Genomic DNA, 24,514 nt, shown 5'->3' on the forward strand with positions numbered 1-24,514 from the left:
TGCACACGACATGATTAACTACTAGGAAATCCTAAGAGACTTATAGAAAAATAGATTATAATTAATACAGTAATATTAACAATGTCACCAGATACAAAGTCAGTATATCACATTATATCACATATAGTTTATAAATATATATTTTTTAAATGATCATGTATTGTGTACAGACATTATATGAAATCATGTAAGCTGGATTATTAATATAAGTTATCTAAGGTCACATATGGTTAGATGTTAGGGGGAAAGTGATCCAATGTTTTTAAAGGAAAGGGAAAAACGACTACAGAAAAACACTGGCAACAACCATAAAAACAACTAAAAAAAACTAATATGTATAAAAATATTCATTCATGTAACGAAATTATATATTTGTGTATATATAAAAAGCTGTCTATGTTCAGAAATTGAAATCCAGTAATCTTTAAAAGAGTGACCTAAGTCTAGAGAATCTAGCAACAAATCTGGGCACATATGGAAATGTAGTATACATGAACGGGTGGCATTTGGCTACAAGTAAAATACCTAACAATGGCTTAGACAGCAAGGACACATTATTTCATGTTACAAGATACCAGAAGCCCATTAAGAAAATCCAGTGCTAGGCTCTGGCCAACTTCTTGAGCTTTTCTGCAATTACCTCTCATTGTCACTGCAGCTCTAAACATCCTCATCATGCATAGATGTTAAGGTAGTCCTCACTGGGAAGGTCAGAGAACCAGCCAAGCAGATATGCCAGGAAAACGAAACAGCAGGTGCTATAAGACCCTAAAGGAAGTGTGGCCGGCGTGTTTTGAGGAACATTAAAGAGGCTAATGTGCCTGTGACAGAGTGAGCAAGGGCGGGGCTGTAGAGGACAGGGTCAGATGGGTTCGGGGTTTGGGGTGGCCTCCTGGGCACTGTGTCTTCTGTGCTCCCCACCCTACTCCCTGACCTCTACTTGGAGTGAGATGTTAAGCCTTATGATGGTTTTGAACAGAGAAGGGACTTTATCTGACTTCAGGTTAACAGGTTTATTAATTGACACCAATCGGAATACCACTGCAGGAATCCTACTGAATGATAACAGCGCTTGAACTGGGGTGATAGCCAAAGAATATAAAGTCTGGGGTATTTTTAAGATAAGGGTTTGTCGACAGAATTATTCTCAATAAACGTCTCCTGGTGATTCTAACATGCAACCAACGTTGAGAAACACTGATGTGCAGCTGCAGATTGCTCTTGTTTCCTTCAATTCCTTGAAATACAGCAATTTCCACCGAGGAAACACTGATGTGCAGCTGCAGATTGCTCTTGTTTCCTTCAATTCCTTGAAATACAGCAATTTCCACCGAGGATATTCCTTCATGCTGTTTCTTCTATCTGAAAGAGTCATTAACTGCGACTAACTTTTCATCCTTCATAATCTAGCTTAAAACTTCCTTCTCAAGGAGGCCCTATCCAATGCCTCCATGACTTTCTCTGATGTTCTTTCCCTTTATACCAGTTTTGCATTCATTTGTATGCCTCCCCATCTGGATTACAAGCCTCGTGAAGGTAAGAACCAAGTCTGCTTGTGCCACCACTGGCACAGAGCAATTGCTCAATAAAGATTTGTTGAATAAATAAGTGTGAATTAATACACTCCTTAGGCAACTGTGGATTAGCCAAGCCAAGAAATACAAAGGAATTATTTTCATTTGACCATTGCACTATGGTAGAGGGAAAAGCAATATGGTCTTGACGACAGAACACCAGTGTGAATCCCAAGTCTACTACTTAATATTTGAAACCTCTGTGAGATACTTTCATCATGTGTGCAAAATAAGAATCGTAATAGCTGTATTTTCTACTTCCAGGCTTGTGGAGAGAATCAAATAAGATAATAAATGTTAAAGCGATGTCATTAATCTTTTAATTTGGTCTGATTATATAGTGTTACCTGAAACTGCTGTCTGTCACAAAGCAGAAATTCTGGAGTTCTGTCTAGTTTTGGTGTCTGAAGATGAGAAAGAGGGCAAGAGGTGGCCTAATTATGGTATAAGCTGTAGTCTTGCTATAGCTGGTACACTCTCATTAGGGACCTTGAAACAGTTGTACACTTCCTTTAACTCTGGAGGTGAAGCCTAGAGATAAAGAGCCTAGAGATGAAGGGGTGCTTCTGAAGGCACCAGCTCTGTCCTTACCTCAGTGCCCCATTTACTTGGCTGAGTCTCGGAAATTTATCATCAAAGGTGTGGCCGGACTACAGACTCCAGGAAGGCAGGGAGCTTTGTTTTGCTTATTCATGTACCCAGAGCTTACAAAAACATTTGACACACCGTAGGTTCTCAGTGAATATTTGCTGAATGAATAAATGGATATGGCTCTGAGTGTTGTCGGGGCTTACAGCTCCTTTCTGTGGAAATAAGTCAAGCAAACAGTTTATTTTATTTTTTAAACTAACATACAGTGAAATTAACCTTCTTAGGGTATTCAGTTCTGTGTAATTTAGCACATACATAGATGTATGTAACCACCACCACAATCAGGATAAAGAACCATTCCATTTACCCAAACAACCTCCTTTGGGCTATCTGTTTGTTGTAGGCACACCCCTACTCACTCCCAGACGACAGCCCTAAGCCCTGATACCCAGTGATCTCTTTCCATCATTATGGGGAAAAAAGAGATTTTTTGGTATTTTCAAGTTGACATACAGTAGGTAGTCTTTTGTTGACACTGCCTTCTTTTAGTTAACATGATGCCTTTGAGATTCACCTGAGCTGTTGCATGTATCAACAGTTCATTCCTCCTTGTGGCTGAATAATATTCCATCACATGGAAGTACCGTAGCTTATCTATCTGTTCACTCATTAAAGGACATATGGATTGTTTCTATTCTTGACGATTATGAATAAAGTTGCTATAAATATTCATATGCAAGTGATTGTGTGAGCATAGTATTTATATGTTCTCTAGAACATATACCTCAAAGTAAAATTGCTGGGTTGTATGGCACATGTATAATTAATGCTGCAAGAAACTGCCTAACTATTTTACGGAGTGACAGTAACAATTTTGCATTTCAGTTGCTCTGCATCCTCATCAGCTCTTAGTGTTGTCAATCTTTTAAAATGTCATTCTAATTTGTATTCAAATTAAATCCAAAATTGTGATTTCAATTTGTATTTCTTTAATGGCTAATACCATTGAACATCTTCATATGCACTTATTTGACATCCGTATATACTCTTTAGTGAAGGATCTTGTCAAGTCTTGCTCAAGTCTTTTGCCCAATTTTAAAATGGGTTTTGAACTTTTTTTGTTTGTTTTTTACTGTTGAGTTTTGACAGTTCTTTATACATTCTGGATACATATCCTTTGTTGGATATGTCGTTTGTAAATGCTTTCTCCCCGTCTGCAGTTTGACTTTTAATTTTCTTAACAGTGTCTTTCACAGAGTAAAAGTTTTGAATTTTGTTTAAGGCCAAGTTATCCATTTTTTAAATGGATCGTACATTTGATAGCTCATCTATGAACTCTTTATCTAACCCTCTGTCACAAGATTTTCTCACGTTTTCTTCTGAAAGTTTTCTAGTTTTACATTTTACATTTAGAGCAATGATCCCTCCGAGGTAAACTGCTTTTTGAATAAGGTGTGAGGTTATAGTTGAAGGTTTTGTTTTGTTTTGTTTTGTTTTGTTTTGTTTTGTATATGAACTTTCAGTTGTTCTAACACTATTTGTTGAAAAGGCTATTCTTTCACCACTGAATTAATTGCCTTTGCACCTTTGTCAAAAGTCAATTGGCTCTATGTGTGTGGTTCTATTTCAGTGACTTTTTAAGCAGCCTGGGGAGAGGGTTCTGCCCGGTATATACTCCTATGCCCCACCTGAGCCGTGAAGTAGAAGCAGAATGGAGGGCAAATTAAGTAACAGCAGTGAGAGAAGAAGCACAGATGGAGAGCAGCTCAGACCGGTAAAACTGGAACTCAGAACAGGGAGCCACGGACAAGCTGGTCACTAGAGCTTATTTAGTGTGTTCATTCATGAAGAGACCTACTGTGTGGGAGCTCGTGGCTAGTTTTAGACAAATCTACACTACATGTTCCCAGAAGTCTTTAGGCCACCGTTCCCTCAAGTGTAAGATAAGGAAAGCAAGTTTCAGGCACTATTGATTACCCCAGACCATAGTGATAGAGACTTTTATTTAGTAATTTGTAAGTCTGTTGTTACCTGTTTCTATGGAAAAATTAGGAATCTGTTATTTGAAACTAGTACACATAACTTTGCTTTTGACAGAGGTGAGTTTGTGGAGAGACTGTCCCAAATCATTTCCTGCTGTGTGTAACTCTAATGATGTTCGTATAGCTTTCAAGGAATGAGCGCTTCTACAAAATATGTCCAAGCTTTTAAGAATTTGGAATGCCTACTTCAGAATCACCATTTGGTGAAATGTTGAGGCAGTTTTTAGACATGACGTTTGTTCTCGTGGATTTCTAGGTTTTCAAATAGCGTAAGTGATCTAACTTGGTTATCTAAGTGCAAAATTGAACCTCAGGGAACCATAGTATGTTTCAAAGGGATTAATCTGCATAAAAAACTAATTACCTGCAATTTTTTAAAATAAGTTTATTTACTTTATTTATTTATTTTTGGTTCCATTGGGTCTTCATTGCTGCACGTGGACTTTCTCTAGTTGCGGTGAGTGGGGGCTACTCTGCGTTGTGGTGCGCAGGCTTCTCATTGCAGTGGCTTCCCTTGTTGCAGAGCACGGGCTCTAGGTGCGCGGACTTCAGTAGTGGTGGCTCGCGGGCTCTAGAACACAGGCTCAGTAGTTGTGGCGCACGGGCTTAGTTGCTCCGCGGCATGTGGGATCTTCCCGGACCAGGGCTCGAACTCGTGTCCCCTGCACTGGCAGGAGGATTCTTAACCACTGCGCCACCAGGGAAGCCCTAACTGCAATTTTAAAATGCCTTTATTTAGTGTATCATGGAAACGCATCTAAATATCTAAAATCATAGAAATGCTGGGAATTCCCTGGCGGTCCAGTGGTTAGGACTCTGTGCTTCCACTGCAGGGGGCAGGGGGCACAGGTTCGATCCCTGCTTGGGAACTAAGATCACAGGGCATGCTGCTTGGCAAAAAAAAAAAAAAAAAAAAAAGGTTTAAAATCATAGGAATGCTTCAAAATATTTTAAAATAATTTAAATCTTTTTTTAAAAAGCATCAAACAGTCGAGGTAAATCCTTCCTTTCTTCTCCCTTCCTTCCTTCCTTCCTTCGTTTCTTCATTTGTTCCTTCTTTCCTTCCTCCCTTCCTTCTTACAGATCAATGAAGTTGTCACCTTGTAACTTTATTTACAGACTAAGACTTCCAATAGCTGCAACATTAAGTTCCCCAAATTGGGGCTCAGGTGGGGAAACTCCACACAGATGTTAATTGGAGGTAGAGTAAGGATTGTATTTTTTAACAGATTTCATTAAAAAAAAATTATAATTGTTTTAAACTTTGATTTCGTGAGCTTCTTCACCATTAGGGGTTAATTACAACAATGGTTTCTGGTTTGAACCACTTCAATCTCAAAGTCGTTTCAGAAAACTGCTGGAACTGAAAAAGCTTTAAGCAGTCGTGCAGGTCTTTAATTGTAAATTAGTTTTGACAGGACTACGATGCAGAGTCCTGCTTGCTTCCAAAGTGATGCTGGCTGACAACCTCGCACTGCTCCAGGAGCAAAGGAACATGTGGAAGAAATTGTTCTTTTCCATTTCACAGCTTGTCATTTCCTCTGCGGGGCAGCCCCTGACCCCTCTGAGAGATCCTGACACCCATAAGGGAAGTGTTCCCACTGATGTAAAGGAAGTGGAGAAGCAGTTTAACGCTAAGAAAGAAGGGAGAAGGGTGTGTCAAAAGGATCTGGAGCACAGAGAGATGAGATGGGCTTAAAACGTTTCCATCAGGCTAGAATCTTTGCTGTGCTATTTCCTTTCAGGAGAGAAAACTGAAAAATAATTTAGAAGGGCTCAAAACATTATGGGCGGTTTTACGCTACCTTAAAAAAAATTTTTTTTAAGTGGAAATGGCAATAAAAATGAATGTGTCACATGTGAATGATCAAAAAAAGGGTCTGAGGGAGAAGTACAAATGTGCTGCTGCCCTGTTCCGATATGTTTCTAATTACAGAGTGTGTGTGGATTAGATCGACAACATCAGATTACAGCTTGTGTTTTCAGGACATTTTACACCCTTAACATTTTATTTGGTCTCATATATTCATCACAGTCAATTTTTCCTCTCTGCCTGTGCTATTAAACAGTGCAGTAAGGAACATAAAAAAGCAATGGGGTTGTGTTATCGTTCAAACAGGTTTATCATTCTCCCCGTCTATTGGCATAAGCCATTTCAAAACCCCTCAAATTAACAATATTTTTAGAGCTACTAACGAAGTCATTATTTTTTTTTTAAGAAATTCCTTTTCATTTTGAAACAATTGAAAATCTTTTTCAGTATACACACTTTGCTGACCATGGTCTTTAGGGCAGGGGTAATAAATACTCTTTCCTCCACACACACATCTTGGCGTGTGTGTGTGTGTGTGTGTGTGTGTGTGTGCGTGCGCACATCTGTGCATCTGTGTCTGTGTGTGATCCTCAATCTCTTGTGGCAAATATGTTAACAAACGCAAGTGTGCCTTGTGTTTTCAGCAATCACTCCTAAAAATGTACTGTCTATGAAAATAATTCCATTTTTCCTTGGTCAATCTCTCTCATTTAGTCTGCCGATACTCAGTGCCTCAGTATTAGGACACATGTCCTTGCAAAATGATATTGCAGAAGTGGATAGAGACAACTAATAATATCATAGTTCTTGACTGAACGTGAGACACTGAAGTGGACCTAGCAGGTTAGGACAATTGGAGCATTTCTAAAAAGCTTTGGGGGCAGTGGTTTAGGAAGGAAGGGTTACTACAGACCTGTGACAAGACACACTTGTCTCTGGCCCCATTATTCAATCTGGACATTCCCAGAAGTACCCAGAGCTGAATACACAATCTGGATAAGTTGGAAATAAAGAACCATAGGGATAAAATATACTTTTATTCTGTTTTTACTAACGCGAATTATGACGAAAGAGACCATGACCAACTGGGGAGAATTTGCTCCTTACATGTGACAAAGTAGCAGCCCATCTGACATAGCTTTCCAATTGCTCCAGTTTATGATATTGATATTGGTTTTTTTTACTGCAGGCTCTTCCATTCTTTAAATTTTTTTTATTGTAGCAATAACACAACATGCGATCTGCCCTCTTAACAAATGTTTAAGTGTATGATACAATATCTGTAGTTGGATGGCTGATGTTGTACAGTAGATCTCTAGAACTTATCTTACATCATTGAGACTTTAGGCTCATTGATTAGCATATACCCATCCTCCTCCTCCCCCAGCCCCTGGCATCCGCCACGCTACTCTCTGATTCCATGAGTTTGCCAATTTTAGATGCTTCATATACGTAGAACATGGATAGGCATTTATCCAAAGAGGACACACTATAGGTACTTTCTGCAAGTCTTTAGCAGGTAGCATTTCCTTTGGTTCAGTATTGTCTTCGTCAAACTCCAAATGGGAATAAAAAATAAATGACATTGTGAGACCTCATGTGAATAAAAGGGTTCATTAGCTCTTTCTAAACATGAGGCTGGCTTTGAACACTTCAGTGGTCTGACTGATCTAGTTCTCTTTCTTATGAGCATGTGATTGACTTTGTTCAATGTGGAAATAATTGAAATTAAAATTGGCAGAAAGCGACAGTCTTTTTATCCACAATGATCCACTCAGTCTAATTAGATGATCCATGTGGAGTAAGAAATAGGAAATATAAATTAGAAAAATAGGCTTTCGAGTCAAATAGGTAAATATTTCCTTTAGCATGAGATAGGAGGGAAATCAATCTTTTTTGGTATTAAACTCATTTTATTAGAAAAGTCAGTCTGCTCTTGAATGTTGACACCTTGGCAATGAAGGATAGAAGGACTTGATGCTCTGTAGCACAAATACATGACACATTGTCTTTGAATATCTTACATTACTAGAGGCCAGCAAGTGTGATCAACCTTTGTTTGCAAAGCCACAACTATTTTTGTTTTTGTTAAGACGGTATTCTATAACTTGTTAAATGAACACAGAACTGTTTCACTAGAATCTTGTGTTTAGAATTTTGTAGATTTAAAGTTGTAGTAAAAAAGATCCTGCAATATTTTCAACATGCATAGAAATAAGCATATACAAGGCATAATGCTAGTGTTAAAGACATTGGCTGCTGTAATGTTGTTAACAGACGTAGATTGTGAAAACATAATTCAGTGAAAAACAATACAGAACCCTAAAGCACAAATATTTCTCCTCCCATACTATTAACCCTCTCTTTCCAAGCAAATTCTCATTAGTTAGTTGATCTATATTCAGGCTGGTGTATTGCTTTTATCAGCAAGTGTGTCTTCTCCAGCATTGAAATATTAATACATGTGCACACAGACACATGCATATAAAACTTTCTAAGGTCAAATATTTAAAAGGTGTAAGCATTTTCTTAAAACATTACAGCATTTTCTTCTTGAACCATAATTAATCGTATCTCCTTATACCTTCACCTAAACTTGTAATAAAACATCTTTTTTTTTTCCTTTTTCAGGAAAAATTCCTTTTGCAGGAATCAGGCGTCATGTGTATGAATAATTGCCATGAAATAAAGTTTTAACCAAGTGTGATGAACTAGTTGTTGGAGCAATCAGGGGTTCATCATCTTGATTTTTTGCCCATAATACATGTCATGCTGAATAAAACCAGTAGTTGTTCGATATGTACTTGACAAATATTTTCTCTCAGTCTGCAGCTTGCCTTTTCATCTTCTTAACAGGGTATTTCATAGAGTAAAGATTTTGACTTTTAATGAAGTCCAATTTATCAATCTCCTTTTATGGATCAGGCTTTGGTGTCAAGTCTAAGAACTCATTGCCTGAAGTTCCTGAATATTTTCTCCTGTTTTTGTTTTTGTTTTTGTTTTTCAAAAAGCAAATCCATTTTGAATTATTTTTAACATAAGGAATGAAGTTTAGGTTAATTTTTATTTTATTTTACTATTATTATTTTTTGCCAGTTGTTCCAACACCATTTGTCATAAAGGCTGTTGTTCCTCCATTGACATGGTTTTGCACCTTTCTTAAAAATCAGCCACTGAGCATATTTTTCTAAACTTTTTTCTGGCTTCTCTATTCTCTTCCATTGACTTATGTGCCTGTCCCGACACCACACAGCTTTGATTACTGTAGCCATATATTCAAGCTGTATAATTCTTTTCATACATTGTTAGATTCAATTTGCTAATATTTTCTTGAGGATTTTCCAAGTTTCTGAGAGATATTGGTCTGTAGTTTTGTTTTTTAGTGTACCGTCTTTGTCTGGCTTTGGTGTCAGGACTGTTATAATGGTCTCATAAAATGAGTTAGGAAGTGTTTCTCCTGTGTTTTCTAGAGGAGATTATGTAAAATTGGTCAATATACATTTTTCTCAAGTGCCCATGAATCATTCACAAATATATCCTGGGCCAATAAAAGAAACCTCATAAAATTGAAAAGAACAGAAATCATACAAAATGTTTTCTGTAATACTAATAAAATCAAACCAGAAATAATTAACATAAAACCAAAAGGAAACTTTTAAAACCTTAGAAATTAAACACACTTTTAAATAATCTGTGGATCAAAACGATGATATCTCAAAAAAGTTTGAACTGAATGAAATGAAAATGCAACAGATCTATCCTGTCATTGAATTTGAAGTGCATTTTTTTGTAAATAGCATATAATTAGGTCACATTTTAAAATTCACTCTGCCAATATTTGCCTTTTACTTGGTATAGTTAGACCATTTACATATAAGGTAACTATGGGTATGTTAGGACTAAGTCTGCCATTTTAGTATTTGTTTTCTCATTATTTCCTCTGTTTTTCATTCCTCTGTTCCTCTTTACTTGCCTTCCTGTGCATTACTTGAACCCTCTTTAGGATTCCATCCTGATTTGATGATAATTTTTGAACAAATCTCTTGTGTACTTTTCATAGTAGTTGCTCTGGGTATGGCATTATACATATGTGATTTATCTCAGTTTCCTGGTGTCCATATTTTACACCTTGAGTCAAGTGTAAGTACTTTACTTCCATTTCAGTCCCTTTACCTTCCCCATTTTTAAATATCATTGTCTTGGGTGACACATAGTGTTATGGTTTTTGTTCCAGGCATCAAATGTGATTTTTAAAACCCATGAGGGTAAAAAGAGTGTATTATATATACTCATGTTTGACACTTTTTCTGATTTTTTCTTTTTTTTTTTCCCTTTCAGATGCTCCAAGATTTCTTCTTTTATAATTTCCTTTCTGTTTGAAGAACTTTCTTTAGCCATTATTTAAGGGAAGGTCTAGCAACAAATTCTTTTTGTTTCCTTTCATTTGAGAATGTATTTTGCCTTCATTCCTGAAGGATAATCACTGGATATAGAATTTGTAGTTGACACATTTTTCTTTCAGCAATTGGAAAATGTGCTGTTTTGGTCTGCGTGATTCAGCTTGTATATCTGGGGCACACCCACTGGACCCTGCTAGTGACGTCTGGGAGGACAGAAGGAGCTTCCCCAGGCCTGGCCACCTGCTGTCTTTAGGTGGGGAAGGGAGTCTCCAGCCTCAGGATGCTAAGAAACTTTCTGGTCTAGGAATTAATTGTGGTGGGATTCCCCTGCTGGTACCACTTGGCTGCCTGTTTGTTGTCTCTTGGTGGGAGGAGGGCTGTTTCAAGCTGCAGGGAAGGAGAGGGCATCACCTGGATGCTTATTTCAGTAGGTTCTGGTCTATCCTGCTCTCCAGTGCTGCTGGACTCACCTGCTGTTGTTGGTGGGACTTCCTTTCTAAGGGTAGATAGGGTCCTACCTGGACCACTATTTGCTGATAGGACGGAGTTGGAGATGCTCGTTCTGGATTACTCTCTTCTGTTGGGTGGGGTGCGAGGGAGCATGAGTTGCCCTGCCCTATATTGTTGCTCTAGTCCTGGGGTCTATAATCATCTCTCCATCCCCTTTATATCTTTCCGAACTTCCTTTGGCTACATTCTACATTATTTCCAGGCTTTTTAGTTATGCTTAGAGAGGAGAAGAAGGGAGAAACAAGTGTGTACCATTTGGTCCCAACCAGAAGTCCCCTCAGTTTTTTGCTTTGTTTTGGGGGCACTACAGCATTTTAAAAGTTTCTTAGCATTTCATTTAGGGCTTGAGGAATATGGAGGTAAAAAATGTTTTAATTGTGGCAAAATACAGATAATATGAAATTTACCATTTTAACTATTTTTAAGTGTACCGTTCGGTGGCACTAAATACCTTTACAATGTTGTACACCCATCACTTCCATCCATCTCCAGAATTTCTTCATCTTCTCCAACTTAAACTCTCTAGCCATTAAACAATAACTTCCCATTTTACCCTTCTTCCAGTCCCTAGCAATCATCATTTCTACTTTCTGTCTCTCTGAATTTGACCGTTCTAGGTCCCTCATATAAGTGGAACCATACAATATTTGTCTTTCTGTGACTAGCAAACTTTACTTAGCATAATACCTCAAGGAAGGAGGTAAAATTTGAATTGGTAAAATCTATTACTCATCGAAGTGTTTTAAAACAGTTTTGAGGATAAGAGTTTAAAATTAGTAACTAACTTGGGACATTGAAATCTTAAAAGCCTGGTATGTAGTATGAACTCAACAATGTTAGCTATTACCATTATTTTCTTCAAGATATTACTATTCCTCTTCTCCCTAGTATGAATAGCTAAAAGTCAACAGTTAGGGGGTTGAGTCAACATTCTGTTTTTATTCCTTTTTGTGACAACTAGCCCTGATCTTTGTCTACCTACTGGAACTGCGCAGGAAAGAAATTGAAAGAGAATGCAGACCTGTGCACATTTCATGGAGGAACTAGAATGTGGATATAGGAGTCAGGGAGGCTTACATTCACACCCTGACTCTTACCCTTTAATGTCGTTTATCAGGTTCCTTAATCTGTGAACATTTGCTTCTTTACCTATAAAGGGGGGGATAACAGGCCTTACTTGAGGATTAGTAGTAATTTATGTAGAGTGCAATACATGCAGTAGGTGTATTGCATTTAGTAGGTGTGTTGTATTTAGTAGGTGCTCACTCAATCACCTTTGTGTTATTGTATTACTTACTATAATGAGAAAAATGCACTTGGCTATGTCCATATCCTGCTTAATTTCAGTACTGGGCAATGATTCCCTCTATCCTTACCCGTAATTTTCTCTTAACAATAAGGACTTACTAGTGGGTAAAATAATTTATTATTCTAAGTAGCTTTGGGTGTTCTCAGTTCAATGAAATTGTCAGTGATGGTAACCAAGGAAAGCTCATGAGCAGCATATTAAAATTTCTGAATTCTTTCATTGTGCTTAAGATGGAGAGTTTAATACTTTTAATAATAAGGGAAAAAGAAGCTAACTTTCATAAAAGGATGCAATCTTTTTAAGGATGGCAGAAATGGGTGATGTTTAAAAATTATTCTTGGAAAGAATAACCAAGTATATTCCTGCTCTTACATTACAATAATATTTTATTAGGCAAGGCATGCATGTATGAATCTATTTTTTATCCTAAAAATGCAAAATACTCAGAGATCACTACTGGTTGATATGATGGCAGAAATATTTACGGTTCTGTGCTGGTTATAAAGTTAAACAAAATAACTTGAATTAAATAAGTAACATATGTAAATCTGTTTTAATAAACTGAAAAATACTGCATAAAATATAATGTATTACTATCAATCAACTAACTGTTGATATTCATAAGTGGTACCAAAGTGCCACATGGGTTGAGGGTCTATGTGGACAGATTATGCCTTAGAGGTTTGGGCAGAAGTGAAATTGGGAATAGTTTTGTTGCATTCTTGACGTCACTAATATTAAAACATCCCCAAATATGAAACCATTAAGCTTCTTAACACTTCTAAGAAACCAGTTCATAAAATAGTAGGAGCACTTTACCTTTTACTAAATATTTGAGGCTTTAGAGGGAATAATCCTGGCCAAACCTAAACTCCAATTCTATGGTACTTGCCCTTTGTCAAGAGTTTCATTTTTGAAGATCAATTTGTTCTTGTTCTTCCTATGAAGAAAAGATAGAATTTGTTCCTTGACGTTATGACCAACATTTATCTATTTATGTTGGCAGCATCCAAGAAGTTACTGTTTATAGGTTCAAACTATGCTGCTAGCAGAGAATGTTATCAAGTCATTATCTGCATTGATGTAATTTCTAGTTCATTCACTGCTAATATCCTCAAATAGATATTTGACCCTTATTTTGAAAGTGGTTAAAACATTTTTACTTTCTTAACTAGAAACTAGATATAAACAACCAGATTTCAAAAATTTTGAGCATCTGTCTCTGCCGTAGATAAACAATGCTAAGACTTTGGTCTGTGGTTGCAGCCATGGTCATGGCAACGTGTCGTTGAGAATTCGTACTTTGGTATTTATTTTGGCCTTTAAACTATTCATTTGTACTGTGAACTAGATCATGTGCTTCTAACTGTCAGTAAGCTGAATGCATTTCAAGTCAATTTACTAAAATAGTTACGGTTAAGTGGTATATTTGGACAGAGTTGACACCTTTGACATTTTCTACAATGGCAAAAATAACTGTATTTAAGGGAATGATTTATGAATGTTGGGTGCCTACAGAGCTTCCATTTGATTATGGTTTCTACTTTAGCTGCTGAAACTCTTTCCACAAACTGCTGAAAGGACAGCTAATTAGTGCTGTGTGATCAGATATTTAACACAGATAAACAGCACATAGAAATGCACAAAAACATAATATCAATCTAAAACCTATGGTCTTCTTGTTACTCCTTAGCATTGTCTTTGCCTAACAAGAGGAGAAGAGTTGAGATCACAGCAGAGACAGGGAAAATAAGGAAGAGAGAGTAAGATTGATAGTGTAGAACTGCCTTTATGAAACACACATTGTTTGGTGTAAATAAGGAAAGCAACTTGCAATGATTAAAAAGTATTTTGAATCCTGAGTTGTCTTCTAGATTGCTGGCCTCTATTAAAAACTTCTTAAAATAATAGATAGCTTTAATTCTTCAAGCAAAAGAAAAATTATATCATCTCAGATTTTCCATGTTTATTATATAGATGTGAATTGACTATGGGGAAAAAAAAAGAGAGCAAAATCTCTTGTATTGCAAGTTTTAAATGTACCAGGCTAAGGTTTACTTAATTAGAACCTCCAGGCAATAAAGGAGCCCTTTTTAAAATTCTGTGATTCTTAATATGCTAAATAATGCAAAGCTTCGACTCTTCAAGCATGAGACACACATCTGGCAGTTTAACATTTAAATTACAGGAGGAAAAAATTCCTCACTTCAGTAGTAATTTTCTCAAAGAAAAGAATAGGAAATGTATTACAACTACATTTAATTTCTTTTTAGATTTCCATCCTGTCTAATTGCAGACATTTTTCTAGGTTTTCTGTATTTGTATTTTTTACACATATTTTCTGCACATTTTACTAATCTTTAATCTGAGATGCTCTTCACTATTAGAGCTCTTGAAAAACTGTGGTGTATTTTACTTAGCAGATTGTTTTGAGAAATCCATCTGATCTCTAAGAACAAAGACAGTGGTTTAGAAAATAAAGGGAAAATAAAATTTCAGAGACCCACAAAAATATTACTAACAAAAAGGCAACATTTTTCAGTTAGTTCCACTTTCAGGCTTTAATTTTTTTCAGTATTAATGTTTTCTCTGTTTTGTCATTTTCTGGCTGTTCTTCATGCAAAAGTTACTGTAAGCAGTATTCTTTCTTTGCATTTCTCCGAAGGACAGTGTCAGATCCTTGATTAATTTTACAAAGGTCATTTGGAAAAACCATTAAAAATATGCCAAGTAAAACAGATTAGCACAACACAGGGAAAACACACTTTTATAAACATGTGCATCTATATATAGATAGGGTATGAAACATTATATAGTTTTGACAAGTGTTTTCCTTGTGCACCTCATGTATTATTAAAAATATGACTGTTCCATTTATTTTTTCTGGGTGATCCCAGCTGACACGTTCCAAAGGCATCAGCAGGTTACTGTTATTTGTAAATATTTCATCTTTTTCTCAATATAAGATGATCTGATAATTAAATTGAGTAGTGGTTCCATAAAATAAAGTGGTCTTTCAAAGTAATTAACCTATACTTGTATTGCTCACACATAAACATGGGTGCTAGTTAACTTGTGACCAATTTATGTATCCACTCCTACTTTTAATTAAAAAATAAACAACACTGCAACTTCCAGTTTTAGCTATGGCAGAGTAGCTGGTACCAGACTAGCTCTTCTTTTACAATCAACCATTAAACTGAAGAGAATATATGAAGCATGTTAATGTTTTAATTGTCATGGAGCATTGGCCATCAGGAAGCACAAGACTTGCTGATCCCAGAGAGAAGAGAAACTTTTGAGGAAAACCCTGGTTGTCTACCTGGGCAAAAATTCTGACTCTAAAGCAGTGAAGCAAAATCCAAGCAGAGAAAGTCCCACTGAGCTGAGACAAAGTTTGGCATTCAGGGCTGCTGAAGCAGCTAGAATCTGCAGAGTGAGAAAGAGCAGGGAGCTGTGCAGAGAGGAACCCAGAAATCAGTATAGGGACCACCCAGCAACCCTGAGTCCTTGGCTGAGGGTAATGCTGTACCTGACCACAGTGAGAATAACTGAGGCTTTGCTAAGTGACGACTACGGACCTGGAAGAAGAACAGAGATAACTAGAGTTGGAACAGAGGTAGCATTCAAGTCAGGAGACTCATGTTAATACCTCCTTTTCAATCTGACAGCAAACTGAGATGCCAAAAGTCTGCATATTAGGAATAAAGACCATGCTCTAGAGAGGCTTATTTTAAGCCTAAAACAAAGCTCTGACAGTAATGGTAGAGGAATTAGAGACCTGAAGTTGAGTTCTGGTAAGTTAGAGTGGCTTGGAAACTCTTAGTTTTTCACAGAAATGCTAAAACAAAATGTAAATTTAGGGACTTCCCTGGTGGTGCAGTGGTTAAGAATCCACCTGCCAATGCAGGGGACACGGGTTCGATCCCTGGTCCGGGAAGATCCCACATGCCGTGGAGCAGCTAAGCCCGTGCGCCACAACTACTGAGCCTGCACTCTAGAGCCCGTGAGACACAACTACCAAGCCTGTGCTCTAGAGTATGTGCACCACAACTACTGAAGCCCACACACCCTAGAGCCCGCGTGCCCCAACTACTGAAGCCCACATGCCTAGAGCCTGTGCTCCGCAACAAGAGAAGACACTGCAATGAGAAGCCTGCGCACCTCAACGACGAGTAACCCCCGCTCACTGCAACTGGAGAAAGCCTGCACACAGCAACGAAGACCCAACGCAGCAAAAAAAAAGAGAAAGAAAGAAACAATGTAAATTTAAGCCTTCGCAAGTTTAATAAAATTAGCCAGTAATTGAACCGTGTACTAGGAAAAAAATATGAACACCTTTCTAAGGAAGATAACAGAATCCAGAGTCTTCTACAGTTCTACAGTGTCCATTATATAATCTATAATTATTAGACATGCAAAGAAACAGGAGAATATAAACCTTAGACAGGGAAAATAGTGAATAAAAATAACTGTAAGACGATTCAGATATTGAATTTAGCAGGAAAAACCATTAAAACATCCATTATAAACATGTTCATAAATTTTTAAAAAACACTTTCAAATGATTAAAGGATAGTATGGTTTTAATGAATGATTAGTCAGGTCATCTCAGCAGAGACATGGACACTATAAAAAATGTAACCAAATGGAAGTTTCAGAACTGAAAAATCCAAGAATTAAAAGAAATTAATGAATTTGAAATACAGAAAAGAAAAAACTGGGGGAAAAACGAAGAGAAACTCAGAGACCCATGGGGCTATATCACATAGTTTTACATATATACAATGGGAATCTTAGGTAAGAAAAGAGGGTCATAAAATGGAAGAAAATATGTATTAAAAAAGTAATGATTGGAAATCCCCCAAATTTGATGGAATATATTGACTCATAGATTGAATACCCTCAGTGAACCCCGAAAGAATAAATACAAGGGAAGCTACATTTAAAAATATCATAATGAAACTGCTAAACACCAAAGTTAAAGAGAAAATCTTGAAAGTAGACAGAAGGAAAAAAAAAACACATTACAAAAAGGGGAACAGTGATCTGAAAAATGATGGACATTATCATCTGAAACAATGGAGACCCGAAGTCAATGTAATGACATATTTAAAATGCTAAAAAATGTCAATTCAGAAATCTGTATCCAGCAAAAAATCCTTCATACATTGAGGTTGATATAAAGACATTTTCAGATGAAGCAAAGGTAAAAGAATTTTTCTTCAGTAGACCGGCACTATAAAAAACTTAGAGAATGTTCATGAGGCTGGCTGGGTCATATTTAGGGAGGAAAAGTTTTCCAAAGCATACAGACATGGAGACCATGTCCTCAACATTTTACACGCTGGAAAGCTCATTTAAAAACATACACAAAGGCAATTCCAAAGGGCTGAGGATGGCAGCCTTTAATCCCTAGAGGGAGAGAAGAAGACAGGCAGCAAGGCTGTGACTGCTCATGGTATATGATACATGTATACTTTTTTAAAAAAGATTTTGGGTCAACCTCTTGGTCAAAGCTGTGGCTCTATTAAGGTACTCCAATCGCTAGCAGCTTCTGGGCCAGGGCATTTGTCACAAGATGCTGGGGATAGGCCTTAGCAAATGGGCTCATTGAAGTGAGAGGTCAAGCCAATGGATTGAGAGTCATAAAGGTAAAGATATACCTGCTTATGTACTATCTTTCTTTGTTTATAACTTAAGAAACATTTGTTGAGGAGGCATTCCATTTCAGGCACTGTGCTGGACATAACAGGAGAAACAAAGATGAACAAAACACATTATCTGCAAGGAGTTTTTGATCTAGAGCAGTAGTTCTCAATTGGGGATGTTCTGCTCCCCAAAGGACATTTGGCAATGTCTGGAGACATTTTTAATTGTCTCCAACTAGGGGAGGGCTGGGGAGGTAAAGGGTGCCATTGGCATCTAGTAGGTAGAGGCCAGAGTTGCTGCTAAACATCCTACAAAACACTGGACAGCCCCCAAACAGTTAACCAACCCAAAATGTCGCTCATGCTTAAGTTGAGAAACGCTGATATAAAACAAGTCATGCAAAAGATGATAAAGGTAGCTCAGGTGAGAAGTGCTGGGTACACACAGATAACAGAACTGTCTAGTCTCAAGGTTTTATAATGGAATACTGGTGTGAGGCACAGAGAAATTTCTTTGAAAACTTGATCACAGAAACATAGCTGAGGATAGAGAATTCTACCCGGATGAGGAGAGGAAAGCAGATCAGACGCAGCTGCTGCTTGTAAATTGCATCCCCGTGGTGTGGCCAATGGTAAAGTTCTACTTGAAGTTCATGCAGTGACTGAATTAAAACTGGGAGCATAGAACAACTTAGAGCCTCCAGAGAATTCTTTCTTTTACCCCCATTTGTCAGGCTTTATATAAACTCTTAGATTTCAGCAGTGTAAGCTTACATATCCTCTGAAGTACAAATCTATAATATTTTTTTCCACCTTTTGTTTTTAACTCTAGGAAGCGTTTCTAACAAAATTGGTCCCTGCCCTACGGACTGTGGTCTCAATCTCTCAAAAGAAGACCATGAATTACACAATAAGGTAAGATGAGGGCTATAGAAGTTGGCTTTGACCATGAAAACGACGGTCCTGATTATTAACTATGGTTTCTTAAAATATATTTCCAGGTAGAAAGTAATTTGGTCTTCAAAGCAGGTTTTGAAGTGCAGGGCATACTAAAGCAGCTGACGTTGGTGAAATCAGTAATGCTAATAATTTTTTATTACATCCGAATCAGACTTCTTTAAGCTGTTGAAGACTTTAGTTAAATTAACCAGTTTACAAGACTCTATCCGTCTTGGGCAGGGTGATTAGAAAATGTGCTGATTGTACTGTATTTATTTGGCATGATCATGGCTGCCATGAAATCCATCCAGAAACTATCCTGATGAATTTATATACATTACATAGCCTGGGTTTCCAAACGTTGGTTAAATTAATTTTACTGGTGTTACTGGATCCCTTTTTTTGATATTTAAGCATTTCCAAAATCTTTATCTATAGAGACCAAATGACTTCGAGTTTTAAGTATTCAGAAAATTTAGCCTGGCTAGAAAATCAAAGTAAAAGGATTTCTCTCCAACCCTGCCCTTTCTCATACAAATTATCTGAATTATTATCTTTATTCTCCAGTATGCTGACTAAATTAATACAGGTCTATAGAGCCAACTTTCATGCCATTCTCTAAAGAATGATTTTAAAGTAAACCTTGTTTCCATCTCTAAATAGTGGACCACCATCTAACCAAATAAATGGGTTTTTAATGTCTAGATGACTACTTAACAGCATTTACAATTACAGTTGTTTCTGTATTGCAGAAGAAGAAAGCTTAGAAGTCAAAAGTTTAGTGAAATTTTTAACAGTGAAAGATAACATTCACTGAGTGCTAGGAAATTACTAGATGCCAGAAAATGTTCTCAGGTCCTCCACATCAAATGACTATCTTATTCTCACAACAAACTAATGGGATAGATACTGCTATTGACATGTTTTCTATATTTAGCAGGTGAGAAAAATAAGGCATGAGAGATGGAGCAACTTAGCCAAGAAAACATTGTTAACAAGTGTATGGCTGGGCTTTGAACCAGTCTGTTTCTAGAATCCATATTTGTATCCATCATGAAATAATACTTCAAAAAGTTGTTTATTTCTTTGTCCTTTCAGCCAGGTGTATGTTTTCTACTTCTTGGGTCTTATAACCTTAATTTAAGGGGTAGGCTATGGAAACCAAGGACAATTTGCTACGAAGGAAAAAAGCTTACATCCTTTATACATATTATGTATTAGGCACTTTTATGTATACTTTTTGGGAGGCTAAAGGAAGGATACGTCTAGGAGATTTCTAGGATATTGTGGATCTAATATTAGCATTTTAAATATTTTTGGAAAATTTTCATGTCATTTGTTGATCATAAACTTTGAGATTAGAAGAAAGACTAAATTAAGTAAGATGAGAAAGAATACAATCACTCAGAAAACCTAAAATTCTTCCCTATATTTTCTGAGTTTACCATTCAATTCAGGAGTTCTCTTTTTCATTTTATTTTTAATGTTATACTCCCCAAATTGCTAGTCAGTTGTTTGGAGGAGTAAGCTCTTCCCTGGGGGTCAGGCACTTTGGGAAGGTGTCTTAACTCTGAACTGCTTTAGGAAGCAGCTTTGTGCCTGCTGGTAATACGTCTCCGTAACATCAGTGCTGTGGGAAGACAGAGCCAGAAATACACCCAAGTTGTAAATGACTGAGTACAAGGGAGGTTATACCATCTACTAAATCTAAATCTGAGACCCTCTATGCCAATTTAAGTGTGTTCGTTTTTTCCCCTCATCTTCTCATAGTAATAGGAATTAATTTGAATCTTCAACTGATATTAAAGACTCTAACCCAGGCAATTGATAGGGTAGCTGTGGGAAAACTGAGATTAATGTTGAACTTCACACGTGAAGCATTCATTTCTCAAATAACACGGAGCCAGAAAACAATCAAAACGTGTGGTCCAAGGTGGTCAGAAATGTTAGTAGTCATCCAGAGGTCAGAAACAGAAACCCAAGGGGGTTAGTTACCCGAGGGGTCTCTCTGGGTAAATCCTGAACTACCCAGCCAGGAAGGAGCGCCTTGCTTCTCCCTGGATACTGCTAGTAGAAAGCCTGTCCTGAAAAATTCTCTGGAACACACATCAGAAATGAATTAAAGAAAGAGGAAATAGTATTCTTGCTGGATGGTCTCAGGATTTAGGCTGGATTTGATTTGGAGCTATGGGTTTTTATTTTTTAGATGATAATAACAACACTGATGGAACTGAACATGATGTCATGTTTATTTGCTTTGTTACTTCAGATGCACCTGGCGTTTGTTTTTGTTATCCATGACTTGCAGTTCTGTGATCCTATTAACACGAGCCTCTTAGCACCGCGCGTCCACCCCAAACTGTCCTCCCCTGCCTTCTTAAAAAATGGGGCTGCTCACTTCTGATCTTCCCAGGGCAGTTCAAAAGCATTCATAATCCTCAGGATTCAGCTCTTTATTCACTATTTCCTCTTTCTAAGGCTCTCTCTTTTGATGAAACTATCCCCTTGCCCTTCATCTGGCCAGATGGGCAGATGAACAGTGCTCCCCAGAGCTCTGCACAAAGACCCTGTAAAGAGTTTGGGGGAAAAATGCTGCTGCTAAGTGGAGCTTAATCGTGCCAGAGCCACAATGCTTTTCCACTGCACTGGTGCCGCTGACCTGTGAACTGCAAGCTCTCTTTCTCTGCACAAAGACTCACCTTCTCATCGGTCTCGTCACCATCACCCTTCTTCATTAACCAAATGGTCCATGGAAGGAATTATTGCTAAGGGGTAAAAACCTCTAAATGACAAGGTAGGAACCCTGGGCTTTGCTTTCTATCATATAACACAATTAAATGGGTCTTTCATTTCATGAGCTGGGCAACTTTTTTTTTAAGCAATTTATTTTTGGCTGCGTTGGGTCTTCATTGCTGCGTGCGGGCTTTCTCTATTTGTGGCGAGCGGGGGCAACTTTGAGACTTAATATCTTGTCTTAATATCTTAATATTATCTTAATATCTTAATATTAATAAATTAATATCTTAATATCTTAAGACTTAAGTCTTCCTATAGTATTTTCTACTAGGCAGCTTCTTAGAAATGCTGTAATAAATGCACAATAACGGATGTTAAATGTTCCTTCGATCACCCACGCTATATATTGCATTGTACCAGATGCTACTTATATCCTTAATATCCTAAAGCATGTTAACTTCTATCCTTTCCATCCCCAGAAAGAATTTTATCACTATTGTATCACTTTGTCTTCATAAAAAATCCTGCGATCTATACAAGACAAATATTATCTCCATTTTTCAGATTAAAAAACTCCAATTCATGGACTTTAAATAATTTAAGTTTCCAAAGTAGTGAGAAGACTCGAATGAGAGTCTTCTGATCATCACTTGTTGGCCCTGTTGACTACAACACAATACACTTTAGTTTCTGAAAATTCTTTAGAACACTTCTTGGCTCTCATTTTGTGTTGTGTTTGAAAGAGTGCATGTGTATTGCTTCCTCACTGATGCTGTATTTGAATGGCCATCCTCACACACCAAATTTTTAGCTCATGAACTTGAAAATCATATTCTGAATTCTAGCAATTTATATTTACATATTTGCTGTTGGTTTCTGCGATTGGTCAGACTCTGAGTAGCCATACAGATAATATGTGAAACATGCCATTCCAGAACAAATTTACACCACCAATTTCTCTTTTAAAGTATAGATATTCATCTTTCTATAGACTTTATTATTATTATTTTTTTAATAACGATGTTCTTTGGCTTCAGGGACTTAAAGTTGTAATGGGCCAGAGGATCTGTTTTCTGTCTTTAAATGTTGATGATATCCTATTTAAAGTATTAGTTGTTAGGCATAGATTCAAGACAAGAATTTGTGCTTGGTCGATTGTTCACATTGTTAAGAGTGTATTCATGTGAACAGGCTCTCACACTCCGGTACTCACTCACCTGGGAATTTTGCTGTACATATTTATAACTTTTTAGATTTAAAACTCTTATTTTCTTTGGGTTTTTGTTCCTCTTTGGGTTCATTTCTTTGGAGATGAACAAGTGTCTGTGACTTTCTTCCAAAACACCCATTTGAAGGAATTTTTAGCACGTTAAGTTAAACATTCTTTAAAGGAAATCCAAAGGTTCAGAAAATTTTTGTTATTTTTAGAGTTAACAGGTGTTTTTCTTTGTGACTTCGCAACTTGAGGTAGTCCATTGTCATTATTGTAATATAAGTACTTAATGAAGTGACTTCTAATAACTAATTCTTGAGTATTTACTATGTGCTTATTACCATGTTAGGAGCTGTGAAAGACACATGGAAATATATACTACATACCATTTTTACCATGAATTTAGTTGAACAATCAAGATAGATATTAACCGATTAACCAAATAGAAAGCAGTTTAATGCACTATATCATAGAACACCTATTTTTTTAACAAATCAGGAGCTTTGGTGGGTAAAGCAAATCTTTGGTATAATTCTTGATAGCAGTTTCAACTTTCTATTTAGTAAGACTGAATAAAGTATCTAAGCATCTCATAAATAAATGCCATCTAATTTAAAGTTTAAATACCTACAAAAGCATATTTTTAGCAATCAGGTATGGTGTGCAAATCAAATATGTTTGTTTAGTTGGGACAATTCAGAGCTCTCATATATTTTAAAGAATTTTGACACACTTTAACTTACTCAGGAATGGAGTAGTTAAAAATACCAACAGTAAATAATCTGATTAAAAGTACCTTTATTGGCACAGGAGCTTTAGAGTCTGAGAAAGATAAAAAAGACCACAACCAAAGGTACTTTCAATTGATGGCTCTCATAAATGAATTTTGCTCTTAAGGTGATCAAATCAATCAATTTTATAATAAAAGAAATGAGCCTTGTAGAGATTTGATGACACATCTATTTCACCTGAGTTTCACTCCAGGGTTTTCCTGGTTACTACCACCTGTGCATCCCAAAAGCATTCTGCAATTGCAAAATATTTCAGCTACAGACTTGTGCTAAAACTTGTATGAATTGATATCAAGGAATTTCAAGTACGAGCCTCTTACAAATGATGATCAAAAACACTTGAGAAGGGTCTAAAGAAAAGGAAAGAAGAACATTAGCACAACTATCTTATAAGTGCCAGTCATGTCTAACTTTCTTCTTCTGTAGCTAGTGGTTTACAAATGCCTTTTTGTCAGCAGTATTTTGTAATTAAATTGTATGGGAGACTTCAATATATAAACAGATAAAAGTTGAACTGTTTTGGTGGAAGAGGGAAGAGTCTGGCTAGGTTAGATGCTTCCTCTCTCCCCACTCCTCTCCAAAGTGGGGCTTCTCAGAATCCTTGGTTGAATTACAGGGTTTAGTTTCTCCAGTGGGGCAATCTGTTTTCTGGAACCATCATCCTGGGTCACATGATTTTCTCAAGTTCTCATAAATCAGCTCCACAGACATTGTATGGTCCTGAGTTTAAACTGATGTTATTGAGACTGTGGAACTCAGGAGTTTTGGGAACCAATGCTAGCATGAAGCGGCCTGCTAAAACAGAGAGTAGAGGTAGGGTGGAAAAGGAATCCTGGTGGCCTTTGATTCCTTGGCTCCCCTAGTCCAGAAATCCAGCTGACTCCTTGCCTTCGCAATAGCCCGGTTGGTCAAACTTTTCTCCAAATTCCTTTTTGCTAAAAGCTA

The 24,514-nt window shown here is 37.1% G+C and overlaps 1 protein-coding gene across 1 annotated transcript in view; it reads left to right on the forward strand.

Annotated features, from left to right (window-relative positions):
* The window catches only part of LOC309608051 (uncharacterized protein), a 286,253-nt gene that overhangs the window by 112,880 nt on the left and 148,859 nt on the right, over positions 1-24,514 (forward strand). Inside the window, exons 14-15 of the mRNA XM_082347275.1 lie at positions 18,723-18,805; positions 18,892-18,966. Coding sequence (XP_082203401.1) covers positions 18,723-18,805; positions 18,892-18,966 — 158 coding nt within the window. The remainder of the gene's footprint in view (positions 1-18,722; positions 18,806-18,891; positions 18,967-24,514) is intronic.

Source organism: Balaenoptera borealis (assembly GCF_965194805.1).
Source record: "Balaenoptera borealis genome assembly, chromosome: 12".
NCBI classification, from domain to species: Eukaryota; Metazoa; Chordata; class Mammalia; order Artiodactyla; family Balaenopteridae; genus Balaenoptera; species Balaenoptera borealis.